This window comes from Marmota marmota, unplaced genomic scaffold (genome assembly GCF_001458135.2).
Source record: "Marmota marmota marmota unplaced genomic scaffold, marMar, whole genome shotgun sequence".
Classification (NCBI taxonomy): domain Eukaryota; kingdom Metazoa; phylum Chordata; class Mammalia; order Rodentia; family Sciuridae; genus Marmota; species Marmota marmota.
Window position 1 is genome coordinate 7,807,740 of NW_026000261.1, and position 24,562 is coordinate 7,832,301.

Genomic DNA, 24,562 nt, shown 5'->3' on the forward strand with positions numbered 1-24,562 from the left:
GCCCTACCAGGAGACCAACTGTTTCTGTCGCTGCTGGAATTCGCCTCTTCACTTCTTAAGTGTATTCTGAATCATTTACAATTGTTATTTATAAATCAGTATTCTGTTTGAGCATTGTTTCATAAGCATTTTAAAAATTGAATAATAAAAGGTATAAAAGTGGGTTACAAGGAATTAAAGTTTAGAAGCACTAGGAAAATTCTTCTCTTTCTTTGTGGTAATGGAGATTGAAACCAGGGCCTTGTGCATGCTAGACATGTGTTCTACCATTGAGCTATACCCACAAGGAATATTTTTATCTTTTCCTCCTTGAGTGTTGGGAGACCGAGAATAACTTCAAAGCAAAAATGCAGTTATCTTGAATGAAATAGAATAGAAAGCCCAAAGTTAAACTTCCACATATATGGTCAATGGATTTTCAACAAAAGTTCCAAGAGTACACTTCAACATATGGTCCTGGGAAAACTGGATATACACATATAGAAGAATGAAAATTAGACCCTTCCCTTATACCACATGCAAACATCAACTTCAGTAGATTATAGATCTAAACATAAGACCCAAAACTGTAACATTCTTCAGGAAAACTTAGGGGTAAATCTTCATGACTTTAGTATAAGCAATAATTTCTCAGATATGACATCAACACACAAACAATGAAGTCTAAAATATACAAGTAGGACTACATCACACTAAAAATTTCTGCAAAAAAAAAAAAGAGGAAAAATACAACAGAATGAAAAGGCAAGTTGTGTGTGGTGGTGCATGCCTAAATCTCAGCAACTTGGGAGATGGAGGCAGGAAGATCACAAGTTCAAAACCAGCCTCAGAACTTAGTGAGGCCCTAAGCAACTTAGCAAGACCCTGTCCAAAAATAAAAACTAAAAGGGCTGGGATGTGGCTCAGTCATTAAACAACCATGGTACCAAAAACAAAGAAAGAAAGAAAAGGCAATCTATGAAATGGGAGAAAATATTTGCAAACCATATGTCTGATAAGAAGTTAATATTCAAAATATGTAAAGTACTCCTACAACTCAGTAGTAAAAAAAAAGAACATGTAATGCAATTAAAAATATGGACACCAGCCTTGCATAGACATTTCCACAAAGATACCTAAGTGGCCAACAAGTACATTAAAAATGCTCAGCATCACTAATCATCGTTGAAATGCAAATCAAAATGAGATATCACCTCATCCCAGTAAAAATGATGGTGAGGAGGTAGACAAAAAGAAACCCTGGTAAATATTGGTGGGAATGCAAAATGCTACAGCTGCTATGAAAAAAGACCCTCAAAAAGGTAAAAATAGAGCTGTCAGCGCTGGGTGCAGTGGCACATGCCTGTACTCCCAGCAGCTTAGGCGGTTGAGGCAGGAGGATCACAAGTTCAAGACTAGACTCAGCTACTTAGCAAGGCCCTAAGCAACTCAGTGAGACTTGTCTCTAATTAAAATATAAGAAAGGGGTGGCATGTTGCTCAGTGGTTAAGGCCCCTGGGTTAAATCTGTGGTACCCCCCCCAAAAAAAATAGAACTATCATAAGTGTCAGCAATCCACTTCTGGATATATATTCAAAAGAGTATATATCTTACCTGTAATCCTAGTAACTCACAGGCTGAGGCAGGAGGATAGCAAATTAGTGAGATCTTGTCTCAAATAAAAAATAAAAAATGGGCTGGGGATGTAGCTCAGTGGTAGAGCACTGTTGGGTTCAATTCCCGTACTGAAAAACAAAAGAAAAAAAATTGAAATCAAGATTTCAAGAGATATCTGGATTTCTGTATCCACTGAAGCATTATTCACAATAGGCAAAATAGGGAAACAACCCTAAATGTTCATTGATGGTTGAGTAGATAGTGAAACTATAGTATATACTTACAATAGAATATTATTTAGCCTTAACAAAGAAGGAAATCCTGCCATATGGGACAACATGGATAAACCTGAAGAACATTATTCTAAGTGAAATAAGCTGGTCACAAAAAGACAAGTGCCTTTATTATTCCATTTACATAACATACCTAGAGTAGTCAGAATCATAACAGAAAGTAAAATCATGGATGCCAAGGGGCTAGGTTAGAGGGTAATGTTGTTTAATGGGTATAGAATTTCTATTTTACAAGACGAAAAGAGTAATGGAGATGGATTTTGGTGATGATTGTGTAACAGTACAAATGTGTTTAATACTACTTTACTGTACACTTAAAATGGTAAAGATGGTAAATTTCATTAGGCACATTTTATCACAATAAAAACATGAAGAAAAAAATGTGCACAGATTCTTTCACACTCTTCCCATTGAGAGTCAGGGTCATTTACATATGTTCTCCTTGAAACTGGGCTTAGTTACTCATTTATTTGTTTTATTTCAGTTTACACTGAAATACCCTTTTATTCTTCATTTAAGTTGATAGGAAAGGAGGATTTATTTAATGATCTTTCAAAAAATTAGCTAACCTGGCAGTGGAATTTAATACATCAGTGGTCTCTAACACCCTTGGCATATGACACATATAAATTTATCTGTAACTTTTATTACAGTTTTTAAACTTTGAAAATTTAAGTCAAATATTTATGAATATATGTACTTCCACTATACCTGTATTCATCTAATAAAGGTACCAAAAATTACCATAGATTGGGTGGTTTAAATAACATAAATTTATTTCTTACAGTTCCAGAGGCTAGAAGTCCAAGATCAATGTGCTGTCAGTGTTTGTTTCTGGTGAGGACTCTATTCCTGGCTTGTAGATGGCTGCTTTCTCATGGTGGGGTCACAAGGTCTTTCCTCTATGCATATATGGAGAGAGAGGAAAAGAGAAGGAGTGATTTGGCATGTCTTCATCTTCTTATATGGACATTAGTTCTATATAATTAAGGCCCCACCCTTATAACCTCATCTAACCTTTATTACTTCCTTATAGACTCTATCTCCAAATGTAGTCACATTGCAGGTTTGGGTTCTAACATGAGTTGGAGGAAGACACATTTTAGTTCATTACAATACCCTAGAGTTCTCTGAAACATGTTGGGGCAAAAAAAATTGATCTAATCCATTCAGTCTGCTTCTTTATCTATGAGGAAGTAGGTTCAGAAAAGTACTGTGGCTTTCCTGAGTTACTGCTGTACTGTAGCACAGGTCTCCCAACTCTGTGGTGTCTTTCCTAGTACAACAAATGAGATGGTTTTCTTATTTATGTCCTTAAAAGGTTCCAATCATCTTCCGCAGCTTCTCATCTAGAAGTCATTTTTAAGCAAAATCTTTGAAAACATCTATTTATTTCCCCCAAGCATCTGACAAAGAATGGAGATCTGAATGCTAGCTCACCCTGGGTTCAGCAGAAGCCTGTCACTCTCCACACCATAGCACACAGCTAATTCTGGCAAGTCATAGCCTACTAGGCCTCAGCTTCACTGATAAAATGGTGCTGGCTATGCTTTACCTGCCAAATGAATGGGCTGGTGGAATGAAGCCCAAGACTCCACTGATCTAGGTTGAACAGAAAACTAAGATCTCTCTTTCTGTGACAGGTCCTACTTTGCCCTTCCTTCATTGAATTCTATCTTTTATGCTCTCATAATAGTAAATGACTAGTAGAAATACATTTTCAAAGATGTCCCTGTCCTCTTCTAGAAGCTTTTCCCATTCCTGGGTTGGTGGAGGTAATAGTGGTATTCAAAGGGCAGAATCAGTTGCTAGCAAGCCATGGTCTTTAAGGCCCTGACTTTACATAGGACATTCCAGGAAATTCTGTGCTTAATAAGGGTTTTTCCTGTATACTTGTTTTGTTGTTTATTGAGACATAGTCAACATAACATAAAATTTGTCTTTTTAATAAAAGTTTGCAATTTAGTGTTTTTAATATATTTGCAGAGTTGTACGTCTATTACCCAATTTTAATTTTTTTCATTAGCATTCGCCTCCCCCAACCCTATGTCTAAACAACCACTACATTTCTATCTTTATAGATTTACTTATAATGGATGGTTCATATGAGTGGCATCATAAAAATATGTAGTTTTATGTCTTTTGTATTTGGTTTCTTCAACTTAGAAGAACAGCTTCATTCTTGTTACATATAGCAGTACTTAATTTAACAGCTGAATAGTATTCCATCATATGGATATTACATATTTTGTTCATATTTGGATGTTTGCGTTTACCACTTTGGCTATGGTAAAAATTCTGCTATGAACATTCATATACAGGTTTTGGTGTGGACAAATATCTTTATTTCTCTTGAGTACACATTCCTAGGATTGAAATTGCTGGGTCATATGGCAACTCTATAGTTAATATTGTAAGAAACTGAAAAAAAATGTTTTACACAGTGGATGTAATGTTTTCTATTCTGATCAGCAGTATGTGAATGTTTCACTTTCTTCACATCCTCACCAAAACCTATTATCTGTTTTTTTCATTATAACCATCCTCATGGGTATAAAGTGGCATCACACTGTGATTGTGACTTCCATTTCCCTGGTGACTCTTTAGGGATGAATAATTGAACATCATTTCATGTGCTTATTGTCTGTTTGTGTATCTTCTTTGGAGAAATGTTTATTCAAATCTTTTGCTCATTTTTAAATTAGATTATTCCGTTTTTTTAAGTTTTAAGAGTTCTTTTAATATTCTGAATACTAGATTTTTATCAGGTATATAGCTTTCAAATTTATTCTCCTAGTCCGTGAAGACTTTTCACTTTCTTCTTACTGTCCTTTGTCCTGGACATACATCTTTAATTTATAACAATCTTATTTGGTTTAATACATGTTAAATTTCAATAGTTAACAAAAACTTTACTCCTATAATGCTCCAGTGTCTCTCTCTCTCCTTTGTCTTGTTATTGTCATACAGATTACTTTTATATTTTGCATTCTTATCAACACAGATTTATATGTATTGGTTTATGGAGATATCTTTTAAATAAGATAGGTGAAAATAGTTTAAAAATAAGTCTATACATGTTGTTATGTAGTTAACATTGCTAATGCTTCTTAAATTTTTCATGCTGACTCAAATTAATGTTTAGTGTCAGTATCTTCTCATTTCATCCAGAAGGACTTCCTTTAGCAATTTTTTTGTACCATGGATTGAACACAGTGACACTTAACCACTAAGTCACATCCCTAGCCATTTAAAATTTTTTAATTTGTTTTAATTAGTTATACATAACTGTTGAATGTACTTTGATACATCATATATAATGGCTGTAAATTATGTACATGATGCAAAATCATACCAGTCATATAATTATATATATACATAGCATAATAATGTCTGATTCATTCTACTATCCTTCCTACTGCCATAACCATTATGGGAAGTGGTATGGAGACTCCTCAGAACACTTGGAATGGAATCACCATTTGACCCAGCTATCTCACTTCTCTGTTTAAACCCAAAGGACTTAAAATAAGCATATTACAGTGATGCAGCCACATAAATGTTTATCACAACTCAATTCATAACAGCTAAACAATGGAACCAACTTAGGTGCCCTTCAACAGATGAATGGATAAAAAATGTGATATATATATATATATATATATATATATATATATATATATATATAAATATTACTCAGCCTTAAAGAAGAATGAAATTATGGCATTTACTGGTAAATGGATGGAGCTGGAGAATATCATGCTAAGCGAAATAAAACAACTCCAGCCATTTTTATATTTTATTTAGAGACAGGGCCTTGCTAAGTTGCTGAGGCTGGCTTTGAACTAGCAATCCTCCTGCCTCAGCCTCCCCAGTCACTGGGATTACAAGTGTGCACCACTACACCCAGCTCCCTTTAGCATTTATTTATATTTTTTAATTTTTTTAGTTGTTGATGGACCTTTATTTTATTTATTTATATGTGGTGTTGAGAATTGAACCTAGTGCTTCACATATGCCAGGCAAATGCTTTACTACTGAGCCAGAGGTTCTGCCATCACACAAGGACTGAAAGCCACACAGTCCTGCCACCCAGAGGGTGAGCACTCGGGAAGATCCCAGGGCCCTGCTGTCCTCATGACACAACACAGGGCAAAAGGGCACACACTCAGGCTGTTGCCAGTGCTGTCTTGGCCATGTACTGGAAGAGCTCTCTAACCTAATCCTCAACAGTTCTATTGTACAAAATATTATAACTGTCACCATAAAGGTGACATATGTTGTTAACATTGCCAATGCTTCTTAAATTTTTCATGCTGATTCAAATTAATGTTTAGTGTCTTCTCAATTCACCTCAGCCCCTTTTAGCATTTCTTATAGGGCAGCTCTGCTAATAAAAAAAATTCTTTCAGTTTTTCTTAATATGTGATGATATTAATTTCTTTTTTGTACTTGGTAGAGAAATATTAATTTCAGTCTTTTTCTATTGGTGTTTTGACATGTTATTGCATTGCCTTCAGGCTGATTTCTGATGAGAAATTGGCTGTTCATCTTACAGAGGCCCTCTTGTATGTGATGCATTGCTATTCTCTGTCAAGATTCTCTTTTGGCTTTGGCTTTTGACAGTTTGGTTATGATATGTGGATACCATTAAATTTATCCTACCTGGAGTTTGTTGAGTTTCTTGGATGTCTAGATAAAGGTTTTCCATCACATTTCTGAAATTATGCACACTATTTTTTATGTGTTTTTTTTTCTGTCTCTCCTCTTTTTTGGACTTGCATTGTACATGTATTGATGTGCTTAATGATCACCCACATTTCCTTGAGGCTTTCGTTTTTTTTTTTTCTTTTTATTCCTTATCCTCACACAGGATAAACAATTGATCTATATTTAAGTTCACTAATTCTTTCTTCTGTTTGCTCAAATCCACTTCAAGTTATTTTATTGATTTCTAAAATTTCAGTAAAAATTTTCAATTCTGCAATTTTTATTTGGTTCTTCTATAATTTCTTTATTTGACATTCTCTATCAAATGAAACATCATTCTTATAATTCTCTCTAGTACTTTTTAAACAATTTTTTTTAGTTGTAGATGTACACAATATCTTTATTTATTTTTATGTGGTGCTGAGGATCGAACCCAGTGCCTCACAATGTGAGGCATGTGCTCTACTACTGAGCCCCAGCCACAGCCCCTCTAGTACTTTCTCTTTTTCTTTCTTTCTTTCTTTATTATTATTATTATTATTATTGGTACCAGGGATTGAACCTAGGGGCACTTAACTACTGAGCCACATCCCCAATGTGGGGATAAAATATAATTTGTAAATAAAATAATATTTTATAATATTTTATTTAGAGACAGGGTCTCACTAAGTTGCTTAGGGCCTCACTAAATTGCTGAGGCTGGCTTTGAACTTGCAATCTTACTGCCTAGCCTCCTAGGCTGCTGGTATTACAGACATGCCCCACTGTACCAGCTTCTCTGTAGTTCTTTAAACATAGTTTCCCTGAGTTTCTTGAATATTTGTCAATGATGTTTGAGATTCCTCAAGGATAGCTTCTCTTCACTGCTTATTACCCTATGCATTGGTCATCATTTCTTAGATTATGTTTTTATGCCTCAATTTTTTTGTTGAAAGCTGAATGTTTTTATTTTTTTTTCTGATTATAGTTGTTTTTTTTTTTTTTTAAATCTCCTTCACATGATCCAGTGATCGAGCAGCAAAACACCTGGGAAGGAACCACATTCATCATCTTCCAGGATCTGCTTTGTTCTAAACAGAACTTAGACCAGAGGGGTTAGGACCTGGGGCTGGGAAGTTCTTCCTAAGGGCTTACAAAGGGATAAGCCATTTGCTGGGCAAGGCACCCAGGACATTGGGCAGTGGAAGTGCTTCCTTTGTGTCCTCATTTATTCCTGTGTACAGATTTGTGCACATCTTCAAGGGGCTTGGTCAGTGGTGTCCCCTGTAGAGCTGGGTTTTAATGAGAGGTTATATGTCCCATTAAAGCAATGAACCTTCAACAGTGGCTGTTTGGAGCCTGTGGGGAATGTTCTGTCTGTTTGCTTCCCTTTCAGGAGTCAGCGCCCTGCTCTCCTGGTCCTCACTGTCCTGGGCCCTGGTGTCCTACACCCACTTCCTGGGTGTCCTGAAGCCAGGCCACCGCGTCATGCCATGGGCTGCCCTCTTCTGCCAGCAGCTCTGGCGGATGGGCATGCTGGGGACCCGCGTCCTGAGTCTGGCTCTGTTCTGTAGAGCTTACCGCGTTTGGGTCCTGGTGGTTGGAGGTAAGCAGATCTCACGCTCTGGTCATCTACTGCTGTGTAACACCGCACCGCAGAGCAGTATGTCTTAGAAATCACTGTTGATGATCATGAGCCCCAGGTCTGGGGCTGGCTTGGCTGGGCCGGTGGTTCCTGCATAGGGGTCGCCTGTGGTTGCAGCAGGAGAGCAGGCGTCTGGGTTCACAGGGAGGCTGGAGCGGGCTGAGTGCACACATGGCCTTGCTCTTCCATAAAGTAGCCTGGACTCACCCTTGGCAGCTGAGAATTCTAAGCCTGAATGTTTTTTAATAATATAACAACTCTGAAATAATATAATCTGGCAAGCTCTGTAGGTTTGTTGTTTTTGCTATCTTTTGTTTGTCGAGTGACTTTTCTGACCTAATTCTATGTCTGTACTCTGTTTTGTGTGGCCACTGAAGGATATGCTCAGTTAACTCAATAGCCACGTAGTTGTTAGAGAATGGTTTTCTTAAATCCCAGAACCAATAATTCCCTTAGGCCCTGCTAAAGGGCTCTGTGTGGATGTAGGAGCATGCCTTTGACACTTAGCAAGGCAATTGGCATTTCTGTACTGGGTTTCACTTCCTATTTATACAGAGTTTCAAAATCAACTGGAGGTGAGAACTCAGGGCTCTCTCAAATCTTTCCTGGGCATATACATGATTCCGCACATGTGAATGGATATCTATGTCTTAAGAAATATGTTGACATTTTCAAAGGACCCTTTGAACACCTCCTTCTCCAGCTTTTCCTTTAAAATTTTTAAATTTCGTTGAGATATCAAAACTGTGAGTTTTCTAATTTACTGTGGTTCTAAGGAGAGGGGAATGGGAATGAAGCAAGTGCAAATGTTACAAAGCTCACTATTCTTAATGAAATTAAACTATTTTTGTGAATAAATGCTCCCTGGATTATTACAAACCTTTGATTAACTTCGAGAGTTCGAAAAATGTTTATTTTGGCCTTTTTTTGATAGTGTCTTCATTGCTTTTATGGAAAAAAAATTCCCACTGAGATCACCACTCAGTTTACAACTCAGCAGCAAGCCCAGAACTGGTATGGCAGATAGCACAAGTTGAGCTGGAGTTCCTGGTAATTGTTCAAATTTGCTATATTTGCCTATATATAAACTTTAAATTTACACTATACAGGTTGGTACTTGAAATTAATAATTAGAAACATTGGTTTACAAGTAAAATAGGTTGTAATAGAAATAATTGGGTTTTTTTGTAAATTAATTCCTATAAGAAGTAGGCAACATTGTAGAATTATATAGACCTATGAACTTTTACCATGTATCTTAACTTATCTTCTAAGTTAAGATAAAGATTGTAATTGTTCTCTAGTGCTTTTATATATTAATATTTTATGTTGTAATGTCATTGTTTTTGTTTAAAAATATTGACACTGTGACATTACAATAATCCAAAAATGATTTTTAGGACTTGGAATAAAATAAGAATGTAATTAATGCCCATGTATGTTTATACAACTATGAAATTTAATATTTAATAATAAAGATGCCTGGTATAAAAAGTTGAAGAAAAGGATAATCCTTGTGTGGACTCTACATATTTTCATCTAAATGTAAACTACATCAGCTTTTCTAAAGCTTCAGATAAAATACTAAATAACTAATAAATTATGACTATGACTAGTATTTATAATTTTAAAATACATTATTTTATATTAAATAACATTAACATTTAAGTGTTAGGAAAATCTACATATAGTGTAGAATATTAAAGTTAATAAAATGTTATAGATGAAATAAAAAGCACAATAAATCAGGAAAATTGAAAAGCTTTCTCAAAAAGATAAGAAAAATAATACTATTTTCCCCTATTTGATTCATAATCCATTTTCTTTGTTTCTTTCATACCATCTTTTTTCTCATCAAATTTTCATTACCTTATCCCATTATCTTCAATCCCAGCTACTGACTTTGCTTTCTATTTCATTAAGAAAACAAACATTCAGAAGACAGCTCTCAGTGTGATAGTCAGCTTTTCATTGCTGTGACCAAAATACCTGACAAGAATAACCTAGAGGAGGAAGAGTTTGAGTTCACAGTTTCAGAGATTTAGTTCATGGTGGTCCAGTCCCATCACTCTGGGCCAAGGTGAGGCAGAAGGAGCATCATGGCCAAAGGACAAGGTGGAGGACAGCTGCTCACTTCATGTCAACAAGGAAGGAGAGAGAGATAGAGAGAGAGAGAGAGAGAGAAGAAAAGGGAAGGGGCTACAGAGAAGCTGACTTATTTTAGGGCATACCCCCAGTGACCCCCCACCCCCTCCAGCCACACCACACTTGCTTACAGTTACCACCCAATTAGCCCATTCAAACAAGGCTATATTAATTAGCTCTCACAATCCAATCATTTCACCTTCTGCATTAACACAGGGCTTTGGGGGGACACCTTTTATCTAAACCTTAGCAACCAGTTAAAAGAACATTTATAAAACTATACCCTATGTAATGACCACCTAAGACAAGTAATAAAACAACATAATAATCCACACCCACTCATTCCTCTGCCCTATTGATGACATTCATTCCCCCAATGTAGGGGTAACTCCTCTCCTGAATATTATGATTATCAATTATTTATCTTTCTTTATAGGCTTATTTTCCATATAAGCATCTCTAAAAATCAAAGTATGTCTTACAGATATTTGAACTTCATATACCTGTAATTGTCTGTGTGTTTTATATTGTGATTATCTTCTTTCATTCCATGTTTCTTGAGAGATTTATTCACATCCTTGTAGACAGCTGTAGTTAGTTCATTTGTATTGCTATGCAGTATGCCAGGCATGGTGGTGCATGCCTATAATCCCAGCATCTAGGGAGGCTGAGGTAGGAGGATTGCAGGTTCAAAGCTAGCTTCAGCAAATTAGTGAGGCCCTAAGCAATTTAGCAAGACCCTGTCTCTAAATAAAATATTAAAAAGGTCTGGGGATGTGGCTCAGTGGTTAAGTGCTCAATCCCTATTGCCAAAAAAAAGTGTATTGCTGTGTGATATTCCATTATATGAATATACCACCATGTGTCCATTTATGGACATTCATTTGATGGACATTTAATGGACAATCTGTGTCTAGTGTTTGACAGTTATAAAATAGTGATACCATGAATATTCTTGTACATCTCTTCTAGTGTATATAAGCACTTAAAGTTTTCTGACTGAATTGATGGTAGGTCAACAGTTTTCTGGAGCCAGATATAACTATGAACTTTATATTCTGTTTCAGTCAGCTTTTTCGCTGCTTTGACTACAAGAATTGACCAGAACAATTGTAGAGGAGTACAGTTTATTTGAGGGCTCACAGTTTTGAAGGTCTCAGTACAGATAGCTGATTCCATTCCTCAAGGCTCAAGATCAGGCAGAACATCCTGATGGAAGAATATGGTGGAGAGAAGCAGCTCAGATGATGATCAGAAAGCAGAGGGAGACTCCACTCACCAGATACAAAATATATACCCCAAAGGCATGCCCCCAGGTACCTACCTTCAGCCATACCCTACCCACCTTCAGTTACCACTCAGTTAATTCCATCAGGGAAATTAATTCACTGATTAGGTTAAGAATTTCATAACCCAATCATTTCTCCTCTAAACCTTCTTGCATTGTCTCACACATGAGCTTTTGGGGGACACCTCACAGTCAAACCATAATATTCGGCCCCTGGCCCTGTAAAACTCATGACCATTTCACAATGTAAAATATATTTAGTTCATTTCCAAGAGTCCCCATGGTCTCAACAGTTCCAAGATTGCCCAAAAGTTCAAGTCCAAAGTTTTCTCTGAGACTCAGGGAAAGCTCGCATCATGAGCTCATATAAAAATCCAAAGTTATTTACAAGTATCCAATATATAAATGTATGGAGTAAACATTTCCATTCACAAAAATAGAGGCATAGAAAAAAAGAGATGGGACCAAAACAAGACTGAAATCCAGCTGGGCAAACAAGTCCTGTAGCTCCACATCTAACACCTGGGGCAGATGGCATGGTGATTTTCTATCCAAAGAGCTTGTGTAGCTCCATCCCTGTGGCCTTTTAGGTTGCAGCCCAAGTGGGCTTTCTATTGGCTTGTCCTAGCTCAAGACATGCAACCTTTCTCAATGGACATTGCACGGTACTGGCATTTCATAATCTTTGGGGTCTCCACTGCACCTTTGGCTTCCTCCTCATATTTCCATGCATCACCTCAGGGGTTGCCCACAGGGACTCCAATCCTGCTACACTTTGCCTTGTCTTCCAGGCCTTCCTTTGAAATCTTGGTGGAAACCTCAATGGCCGCCTAACTTTAGCATCCCGCATTCCTGCAGAACCAGCACCACATAGTTGATGCCAAGGTCTGCTGCCATCTGAGTAGTAGCCAAGCCTCCAGGGACCCTGGCTGCAGCAGCCTCTGAGTGCCTGGGTAGCTGAGCAAGTTGAAAAAAATTCCTAGGTCCCCTTGTGCAAGAAGGGTGCTGCACTGGTCTCTTCTCAAGAGAATTTTTACTTTTACTTCCTTGAATCTGAGATGGATATGATCTTGCCAACTCCTGAGATGCCCTCAAGCCATTTTTCTTATGGTCTCTGAGCAAAGTCTTTAACATTTCTTTAAAGGCAGTAATGTCTTTAACCACTGCAACTTTCTTAATCCTAGTTTCAGTCTCACCTTTCAAGTCCAAGTTTTTCAAATTTTTCTGCATGGCTCTGCTCCTGGTTATCAATAAATTTGGCTAAAATCTGTGAACAATATTCATGTTAAAATTTTAACAATAAATGAGCAAAGGAACTGAACAGGCACTTTACAGAAGAAGAAATATGAATGGTCAACAAATATATGAAAAAAAATGTTCAACATCTCTAGCAATTAGACAAATGCAAATTAAAATTACACTGAGATCCTACCTCACTCCAGTCAGAATGGTAATTATCAAGAATACAAGTAACAATGAATATTGGTGAGGATGTGGGGAAACTGTACACTCATATACTCATACATTGTTGGTGGGACCGCAAACTTTCTGTTTCAGTCAGCTTTTTCACTACTGTGACTAAAAGACATGTCCAGAAAAATTTTAGGGGAGAAAAAGTTTATTTAGGGGCCCATGATTTCAGAGGTCTCAGTCTATAGAAAGCTGGCTCCATTACTTAGGGCTCAAGGTGAGGCAGAACATCATGGCAGAAGAGTGTGGTGGAGAGAAGCATCTCACATGATGATCAGAAAGCAGACTACTCACCAGATACAAAATATATGCCCCAAAGGCACATCCCCAATGACCCAATTTCTCCAGCCATACCCTACCCACCTTCAGTTATCACTCAATTAATCCTATCAGGGAGATTAATTCAGTGATTGGGTTAAATCTCTCATAACCCAATCATTTCTCCTCCAAACTTTCTTGCATTGTCTCACACATGAGCTTTTGAGGGACACCTCACATCCAAACCATAACACATTCAGAAGGTACAAGAGGGAATTTTCTATTTGGCATGATGGATTGAGATGTGAGAACAACAGGATAGAAGGTGAGGTTGCTAGGACACTTCCATTCCGTTTGCTCTGCCCCACTATTTACTATAGTGCAGTCTTGACAATTTGAGGACCAGGATTAGCCACTACTTACTTATAATAGATAATGTGCATGCTGGTTAAAAGTGTAGAATGTCTAGAAATTGGAAACTTGTCTTCTTCCCAGCTATGTGAATGAACACAATTTAATTAACCCAAATCTCGGTTTCCCTTGTCTGTAAAATGGGAATAACATTAACTGAATGCAAATTCTTTACACATTTGTTTCATTTATCAATTGCTGCATAACAAATATCCCCAGAACATGCTGACAAAAGTAACCATTTATTTCCTCAGCATGTTGTGGCTCAGAAATTCAGGCAGGACTCAGGAGCCTCTCTGCTTCACGTGGTATTATCTGGAGCAGCTCAACTGAGAGAAGAGAATCCAAGATGGCCCCACTCACATGTCTGCTTCTGGTTCTTGCTTCTGGTACTTGAGTGACATGTCTTGGTTCTCCTCCATGTAGCTTCTTTCCAGCAGAAACATTACCCAAAGAGCAAAATTAGAAGCTACTGAGACCTGTCAGGCCAAGTTTCAGAAATTATACTACTTCTGTTACATACTATTTGTCAAAGCCAATCCCAGAGCCAGTCTAGATTCAAAGACAAGGAAAACACACCTTTGTGCTTAATGAGAGGAAGAGAAAAGTTGCATTGTTGGGGCTGGGGATATAGCTCAATTGATAGAGTGCTTGCCTAGCATGCACTGGTTTCAATCCCAAGCACCACCAAAAAAAATTGCATTGTAAATAGGCCTGCAGGATGGGAAAGATTGTTATAATCGTCTTTGTAAACAATACATCATACATATATTGTAAACCTTTGGAACCAGAGCCCATTTGTGTCTGTTAGAGCTGGATTTGGCTGTATCTCCACATTCGAGTCCAAAATATGAATATGAGAAACATCACCAAGTTTGTTTTGGGCAAGGATACACAGCAGAGATGAAGGCACTGAGAAGGTGGCTCCCAGCGGAGTAGAAGAGAACCACAGGAGTACAGGGGCCTGGAAGCTAAGTGAACACATGTTTTAGGGAGGAGTGATCAACTATGAGTAAAACATTGGTAAGGAGTTGAATAAAATGATTTCTGGGAGGTTTCAGATGGTGGAATAGAGATACAAATTGTGAGCTATCACTATTTTATTCCTCCACAGGATAGAAACAAAGCAAATGGTGCATAATTGCTTCTGGAGATGAGAGTCTATGGATGAACATTGGAAACTGACAGCACAGAAAATGATATTTGGTGAATTCCAAAGACTTGGGACAATAACAAGGCAGGAAAATCAAAATACTGAATCATCTAGCCCCTGGCACCTGGTCAAAGAAGGGAGACTGTCCCTTCCAGGGAAGTAAAGGTGAAAGAGAAAGTGTGAGAGCACAGCACAGAAGGCTGTACCCTGCAGATAAACAGTTTAAATAAATAGGAGACCTGGACTCTGTACAAGTTAGCTTAAGAGTAGAAATTCACTACATCTCTCAGAAAACTCTGCGTTCTACAGCCAGGAGTCATCTTGAGATGAGTTCTATTGTCTGAGACTAAGCTGAGTGACAGGGATGGTAAGAAAACTTGGCATAATCATATCTTATGTCCCTTTGGACAACCCTACTGCATTAACTAGATAGGCAGTGGCCACATGAGACAATCATGGCTTAGAAAAGTACTGAGGGATTTATGCTGCAAAGAGAATAGGCTGCAATAAGAAAGAGAGTAGACAACACAGTGGTTCAATGATCCTTCACTCTATGACATGGAGCATCATGAATCGCATGTGATTTCACAGGGGGCCAGGTCTGAAGATGCTGGGATTGAGGCTAGCTGATGGTTCAGTTCCTGTGTTCCCCTTTGCAGCACAGAATTCAGTGGTTCAGTTAGACCCTACACCTCAGAAGCATTCTGGGGAACCACTGCAGCTTTAACATTTGCCACACCCCTGGGTATACAGACTAAAATCTTCTGGAATGAATAAACACCCAGCACCTGTACATGTTCCGCCAAAGCAGTTGGGAAGAAGGGCTCACTGTGGCTATGACATTTACCATGCCTGGGGGGTGCACAGATTAAAAACCTCCAGAGAGAATATATCCCTGGTGCTGTCAACATTCCACCTTAACCTGTTGAGCAAGAAACACGAGGTGTAGCCTGCCTACTGCCCTAACTCGTTTGGTGAGAGATGAGAAGAATTACAAAAAGCTGCAGTCACAACCCACTACCTCTTCCCCCATTACTTGGCAGATTCCAACCTTAGAAGCCCCAGAAAGAAGTTTTTCTAAGTGCCTCAGCTAGGAGGAATTTTTTGTTGGTTTTTGTTTGTTTGATTGTTTGGTTTTTCTCTATTTAATTATGTATTTTTTTTAAAAAATTCTTACTTTTATTTTATTTTTTTTAATTTTAGTTTTCTAATTTTACCTCTTTTTAATGTTTTTTGGTCTTTTTTCTTTATATATTTTTATTCTTTATATTTTTTATGATTTTCTGTCTTTCTTTATCCCCCCCACCCCCGCCCAGTGCTAGAGATGGAGCATAGGGCAAATTTACTCCCAGCTCAGCTGGGAGGAATTAAGCCCAGCTCCATCCATAACCCAGTCTCACTTGAACCTGGGAAGATGTTTCTCAAAAGAGGGGACATAATTTCCCAGCTGTCAGCCTATCCCTAGGTGGGCATAGGTTGGGGAAGGTTGAGGTCTCGCTTCTGGGCAGATACCTATACATTAGCAGCAGAGAGGAAAAACCCAATGGTTGATGATATCACATTCTATGTAGGCCCTCTACATCAATCCCAACCACACCAGGTCAGATCACATAGGGCTGAGAAGTCTGAAGTTGAGTCCCAGAGAGGAGGAGCTATGATTCCATACCCTGCCCCTCCCTGTGAAGGACCTAGATTCGCACAAGTCTCCAATAAGGACAAGAGCTTCAGACCCTTCAACATGACTGAAGCAACCAGCATCAGAATCACTTTGAAGTAATAGAGACATTATTGAACATACTTGTGGAAATCTCCAACTTCTGAATGGAGTTACCATTCCCACAATAGGAATAACCAAAAAGGGATCGTTCCACATATTCTGCTGCCTATACCACATCTACCTGAAGTACCAGAATATTAGCACCATTAGAAATCTTTCAGAGACAATGGGTCTCTCCAACCCCAGTATGGTATGCTCTTTGCACAAATCATTAAGTTATAACCAAAGAAGCTACATGTAACGTACATTACAGAGTCCAGTTGGAAATGAACTCAATATTGCACAACAAACCAATATTCCAAATCACTTTGGCAGAAAAATCTGCATACTATGAAGACCACCACACAAAAGTGGAAGAATTATCCATCTCCAATAGAGGCACAAACCTCAACATAAAAACAAAAGAAATATGAAAAAACAAGGTAATATATTACCTTCTAAAGTTTGTAACCCCATAGCAACAGATTCCAAAGATTTCATCATTCTTTTGAATTTTTTGTTCAACATTTGATGAAATGCTGGGCAAAAAATTCAAAAGAATAATTTTAGAAAGCCCAGTGAACACAAATAAAACATTAAGTGGGTTAAGGAAAACAATGCAGAATATGAATGAGCAATTCAATAAAGAGGTAGATATTTTAAAAAAGAACCATACAGAAACTTGGAATTGAAAGGCTCTATAAATCAGATTTTTTTAAAAAACTAAATTGAAAACCTTGTCAGCAAAGTAGATCAAGTCGAAGAAAGATGACTCTGTCAAAATATTACACTCAGAGAGCAATACAGAAAAAATAAGAAGGAATGAAAAGAGCATACAAAAATCTCCGGAACAACATTAACATATCAAATATCTGAATAATTGGTATACTGGAAGGAGAAAATCATGTGGAGGGCATAGAACACATTCAGGGAAATATGACTATAAAGCTTCCCAAATCTTAGGAAAGATATGGACATCCAGGTAGAGGAAGCCTTTAGAAAACCAAATCGATATGGCCAGAAAAGAACTGCTTCACAACATATTATAGTTATATTGCCAAAAATACAGGATAAAGGGAAAATTTTAAAAGCTGTAAGAGAGAAGTGCCAAATCACATTAAAAGACAAACCCATAAGAATAACAGCAGAAATTCTGAAGTCCAAGAGGGCATAATTTCCAGCAAAGATTACTATACCCAACAAGATTACCCTTCAATATCAAAAGAAAAAGAAATATCTTCCAAGATAATCACAAACTAAGGGAATTAATAACCACTATACCAGCATTACAGAAGACACTTAAGGAACTGGGGATATAGCTCAGTTGGTAGAGTGCTTGCCTAGCATGCATAAGACCTTGGGTTCAATCCCCAGCACCACCACCAAAACAAAACAAAACACCACCACCAACAACAACAACAACAAAACCAGAAGAGGGGCTGGGTTGTGGCTCAGCAGTAGAGTGCTCACCTAGTATGTGTGGGGCTCTGGGTTCAATCCTCAGCACCACATATAACTAAATAAATAAATAAAGGTATTGTGTCCAACTACAACCAAAAAGTAAATATTAAAAAGAAAAACAGAAGACACTTAAGGGAATTCTATATCCATAAGAGGAAGAAAGACAAACACAATCATGAGAGCACATAAAAGAACGAATCTCACTACAAGAGTAGACATGCAAAAGAAAAAATAGGAAATAACCAAACATTATCAATATGATAAGCCATCAAATTCCTAAGATGAATAAGAGAGAAAGAAGTGAGTATAGAATATTCAAAACAAGAAGAAAATCAATAAAATGACAGGAACAGAAATACCTTTTAATAATAATTCTGAGTGTAAATCATCTTATTTCTCTAATTAAAAGACCCAGATTGGCTCAGTAGATTCAAAAACAATACCCAAACATATGCTACATACAAGAAGTTCAAATCACCTGCAAAGACATAATCAGACTGAAAGTGAAATAGTGGAAAAAGATATTCCAATGAAATGGGGTGTGAATAAGTAGAGCAGGAGTGACTCTACTTATATCCAACAAACTAGATTTTAAGACAAAATCAATTAGAAGAGACAAAGAAAGTCACTATATGTTGATCAAGGAAACAACACTTCAAAAAGTTAAAACACTTATGAATATATATGCATCAAATGTCAGAGCACTCAATTTCATAAACAAATACTCTGGGAAAAGGGTGAGATAAGCCTCAGTAAAATAATAGTAGATGATTTCAATACCTCACTCTCACCCATAGATAAATCATTCAGTCCAAAAGAATCAACAATGAAATAGCAGTTAAATTATAAAATAGATCAAGTGGATTTAACAGACATCTCCAGAATACTCCATCCAACAGCTACAAAATACACATTATTTTCATTGGCTCATGGAACTTTGTCCAAAATAGACATTATATTAGGCTACAAAGCAAGTCTTAACAAATTCAAAAAATTGAAATAATTTCTTGCATTTTATCTGATCTCAATGGGATGAAACTAGAAATCAACAAGAGAAATTGCAGAAATTTTACAAACATATAGAGATTGAACATACACTGTTGGATGAACAGTGGGTCTGAATAAATCATTGGGGAAATTTTAAAAATTCCTTAAGCCAAATGAAAATGGAAACAGCATATCAAAATATGTGGGCTATAGAAAAAGTGGTACTAAGAGGAAAATTTATAGTAATGAGTACCTCCATAAAAATAGAGAAATGTCAAATAAATTACCTAATGATGTACCCTCAAGAACTTAGGAAAACAAGAACAAGCCAAGCCCAAAATCAATAGAAGGAAAGATATAATAAAAGATTAGAACAGAAGTAAATGAAATAAAACCTAAAATAATAATGCAAGAATAATTGAAAGTAAGAGTCAGCTCTTTGAAAGTATAAATTAAATTAACAAACTTTTAGCTAAACTCGCCAAAAGAAAGAGAAGAAGATCCAAATAACTAAACCTAGAAATAAATGAAGAGCACAGATACCACTGAAATTCAAAGGATCATTAGTATATATTTTGAAAAACTATGCCAATACATTGGAAAGTCTGGAGGACATGCACAAATATATGAAAACCTATAGCCTACAAAAATTGAACCAAGAGGGACATTAAAAAACCTAAACAGATCAATAACAAGTAATGAGATTGAAGCAGCAATTAAAAGTCTCCCAACAAAGAAAACTCAGTGCTGAATGGATTCATTGTTGAAATTTACAAGACTTTCAAAGAAGAACAAACACCAAAGCTCCTCAAACTCTTCCATAAAATAGAAAGGGAAACCTTATGAACTTATTTTATAAAGCTAGTATTACCCCACAACTAAAACCCGAGAAGGACAAAACAAAAAAGAAAACTAGAGAAAAAGATCCCTAAAGAACATAGGTGCAAAAATCCTCAACAAAATATTTGAAAACTAAATTCAGCAGCACATTAAAAATATCATACACCATGATCAAATTGGTTTCATTCCAGGGAAGCAAGGATGTTCACCATATATAAATCAATAAAAAATACAGCACATAAGTAGATTTAAGGATAAAACCACACAATCATCCCAATACATGCAGAAAAAGCCTTTGACAAAATTAAATATGACTTCATGAAAAAAAGTCCTGTATAAATTATGTAGAGAATGATCACACCCCGGCATAATAAAAGCTACATGTGACAAACCCATAGCCAACACCATACTGAATGGAGAAAAACTGAAAACATTTCCTCTAAGATTAGGATCAAGACAAGGTTATCCACTCCCATCACTCATATTCAATATAGCACTGGAAATTCTAGCCAGAACAATTAGACACAAAAAGAAATAAAAGGCAAACAAACAGGAAAGGAGGAAGTCAACTTATCCTTGTTTGCAGATGATATGGTTCTATAAGTGGAAAATTCTAAAAACTCCACTGAAAACTTTTAGAACTGATAAAAATTTTCAGTAAAATAGGATGATACAAAATCAACATACAAAAATTAGGAGAGATTACTCACTGAGAAATAAATTAGGAAAACCATCCCATCCACAATAGGCATAAAAATAAATAAATGCCTAGGAATAAACTTAACTAATGTTTAGAATGACCTCTACAATGAAGATTACTAAAAGAGTAAAGAAAGAAATTGAGGAAGACACTAGAAAGTGGAAAGAACACTCATGCTAAGGGGTTAGGAGAATTAATACTGTTTAAATGGCCTTAGTATCCAAAGTGGTTTATAAAGTCAATTCAGTATCCCTCAAAATGTAAACAACATTCTTCACAGAACTAGAAAAAAATCATAAAATTCATGTGGAAACCAAAAGACCCAAGATAATCAAACCAATCATGAGCAAAAAGAAATGCTGGAAGCTTCCTAATACCTGATTTCAAAACACACTACAGAGCCATAGTAACAAAACCAGCATGGTAATGGCATAAAAAAGACCCATTTATTTAATAGACCCAGAAATAAATCCACATATGTTCAGCCAATTGATTCTTAAGGAAGATGCCAAAAACACATGGGAGAAAGGACAGCCTTTTCAACAAATGGTGCTAAGAAAACTGGATATTCACATGTAGAAGAATAAAAGTAGACCCCTATCTCTCACCCTGTACAAAAATCATCTCCAAATGGATCAAATGCCTTGATGGATCAAAGACCTGAATCTTTGAAATTATTAAAAGAAAACATAGTCAAAACACTTCAGGATATTGGCTTGGACAATGATTTCCTGGGTAGGACTTCTACTGGAAACAAAATCAAGGAAACCAAAGCAAGAATTGACAAATGAGATTACATTATATTGAAAAGCTTCTGCACAGCAAAGTTAATAATCAGCAGTGAAGAGACAGCCTAGAGAATGGGAGAAAATCTTTGCCAGCTGTTCATTTGCCAGAGGATTAATAAACAAAAAATATATATATACATAAAAACTCAAAAACACTTAATAATGAAAAAAACAAATAACCCAATTAATAAATGGGCAAATGATCTGCATACATCATCAAAAAAGGAAATATAAATGACCATTAAATATATGAGGAAAAAACTAATAGCTTTAGCCATCAGGAATATCAAAACTTCATTGAGATTTCATTTCACCCCAATTAGAATGGTTATTATAAAACAAACAAACAAATACTGGTGAAGTTCTGGAGAAAAAGAAAATCTTGTATACTGTTGATAGGAATGTATATTAGTACAGCCAATATAGGAAAAATTATTGAGCTTAAAACAAAACAAAAAAACACCAAGAAAATGGAATCACCATATGATTCAGCTATACCACTTGCAGGTATGTTTCCATAGGAAATAAATTCAGCATACAAAGTGATACCTGCATACCTGTGCGTGCGTGCGCGCGCACACATACACACACATACACACACACTCAAGTGTTATTTACCCATAAAGAAGAATGAAATCCTGTGATTTTCAGGAAAAGGGATAGAAATATAGGATATCATATTAAGAGAAATAAGCTAGACACAGAAAGACAAATATTACCCTTTTCTCTTTCATATGTGGAAGCTAACAAACAAAACTAAAGGCAATCTGAAAGTAGAAGAGAGACTATCTGGGTCTGGAAAAGGAGTCAGGGAGTACGGACATGATCAAAGTTTGACATATGCATTATAGGAATACCACAGGAGACTATTAATTTGTATACTTAATATATATTATTAATAATAATAAACCTGAAAAAAATAAAATTATTCCTATTTCTTTTCTGGTAAGAACCATAAAAACTTAATAAAAAGCAGCTATCCTCAGGAAGAGGGGATGGAGGAAGAGTAGGTAATACTTTCACTTATCATAACCTAATTTCAATTCTTTTATCTTTCTAACCTTATATATGAATTACTTTTTTTCAATACAAATTATCTAGGAGTAGAGATTATAAAAATTTAAACAAGATCTTTAGAGGGTGCCTTGCCACAAACTTTTCTCACCTTTCAACTAAAGTTAGATTTTTATCTATCTATCCATCTATCCATCCATTCATCCACCCATGTACAGGCACAAACATATACACACCTACATCTATGCATACACACACACACACAGATTTTACACCATGATATCACAGAGTGGGCGTCTTGTCCATGGTGCCAGCTCCCATATACTTCTACCATCTTGGATCCTTTTAAAACAAAAAGAATAATCAGGTCTGCTACCATTTATGGAAATTTTACTTTGTCCCTGCTAACTTGCCAAGAATTTTACATATATCACCTTGTTTTATTCTCACAAAACACAATTAGAAGGGCCATGAACACCATGGTATGCTGCCTCTCTCCTTAACACACCACAGGTGGCCTTCCCTCCTTTTGGTTAACAAAATACTTTCGTATGCACTACTTCAAGTTGATTTTGAGTCTCACAATAACCCTGTGGAATTGGAAAGTTTGGAGCTGTCATTCCCATTTTGCATCAGAAATTTATGTAGGTTCAGGAAATTTCTTAATGCTCTGACAACTAAAACATATAAGCCAGATCTTAACCATCCATATACATACTCATCAAAGTGAGTCTGTCTGTAGGTCTGATGTTATTTAGACATAATGAATGGATATTTATTTTGTTGGATGTGGATATTTATTTGTTCATTTATCACACATTTCTGTTCCCTTCAACTTTCTAGAGACTATCTCAGATATCATACAAACAAAAACTGAGGGCTAAAAGCTATAGCTCAGTGGCAGAGCCCTTGCCTAGCATGTATAAGGCATTGAGTTTGATCCTTAACACCACATTAAAAAAAGGCATTCTGTCCATTTACAACTACAAAAAAAATAATTTTAAAAAACTGAATAAGACACAGCCTTGAATTCAAGGGAGAAAAGAACAATAGAGAGTGACAGCATAATATCACATGTCAGATGCCAGGACAGAGGCTTGGAAGAACTGGGTAGAATAACTGGTTCTGCTGAGAGAGACAGTAGCAAATGCAGCCAAGGCTGCTGGATTAGCTGCTTTCCATGTTCAATAGATGGTAGTGAGGCTGGTTGACCTCTGAAAAACTATAAAGTTAGTCATGTTCATCTACCTTTACCTTCTGCAAGATGTGAAAACAGTAGTCATTGGTTGAAATACAGTTTCTTTCTTTCTTCAATAATGGGAGTTTAATCTAGGAGCACTTTACAACTGAGCTACATCCCCAGTTCTTTTTCTTTTTCTTGTTTTATTTTGAGAGAGGGTCTCACTATGTTGCTTAGGCCTCACTAAATTGCTGAGGCTGGCCTCAAACTTGCAATCCTCCTGTCATAGCCTCCCAGGCTGCTGGGATTACAGGTGTGCACCCCTGTACCTGGCTAAAATATAGTTTCTAAGACAATGAAGTATGATTTCATCAATTATTTAGAAGCAAATAGGATTTCTGTTTGTCACAGTGAAATTATTATAGGCAAGAAATCACATAATTGAGTGTGTATCTTTAAATTGGTTATGAAGTTTAGTTCCATAGCTATTTTAGAAAATGCATTATGGGTGAGAAAATTCCAGCCCAAAACAAGATTAAATGTTATCTTTTCTATGAGGATCTTATGTTTTGTTTTGCTTCTTACTTGTAATTTGTAGCTTTCTCTCATTATTATTGGAAATTTCAAACATACCAAGAGTAGAAAGAATACTATAGTCTACGTCTAATATCTACTTTTAATAGTTATCGACATTTTACTAACCTTGTTTCATCTGTTTCTTTATATAGCCACCCTTTTCTTCTGGAGCATTTTAAAGCAACAGCAATCTTAAGATTTGAGAATGACTTGAAGGAGTGTGAAAGTAGAATAAGAAAGTGCATGTCCTTCCAAACCGCAGGAGTCTTTAACCCTAATTAAATTGCCAGCATAATTTTAAAAAATAACCCT

General features: G+C 36.5%; 1 protein-coding gene across 1 annotated transcript in view; it reads left to right on the plus strand.

Moving 5' to 3' along the window:
- The first annotated feature begins 1,258 nt into the window (after nt 1–1,258).
- The window catches only part of Morc4 (MORC family CW-type zinc finger 4), a 102,006-nt gene continuing 78,702 nt past the window's right edge, over nt 1,259–24,562 (plus strand). The window contains exons 1-2 of the mRNA XM_048796869.1: nt 1,259–1,301; nt 7,975–8,184. Coding sequence (XP_048652826.1) covers nt 1,259–1,301; nt 7,975–8,184 — 253 coding nt within the window. The remainder of the gene's footprint in view (nt 1,302–7,974; nt 8,185–24,562) is intronic.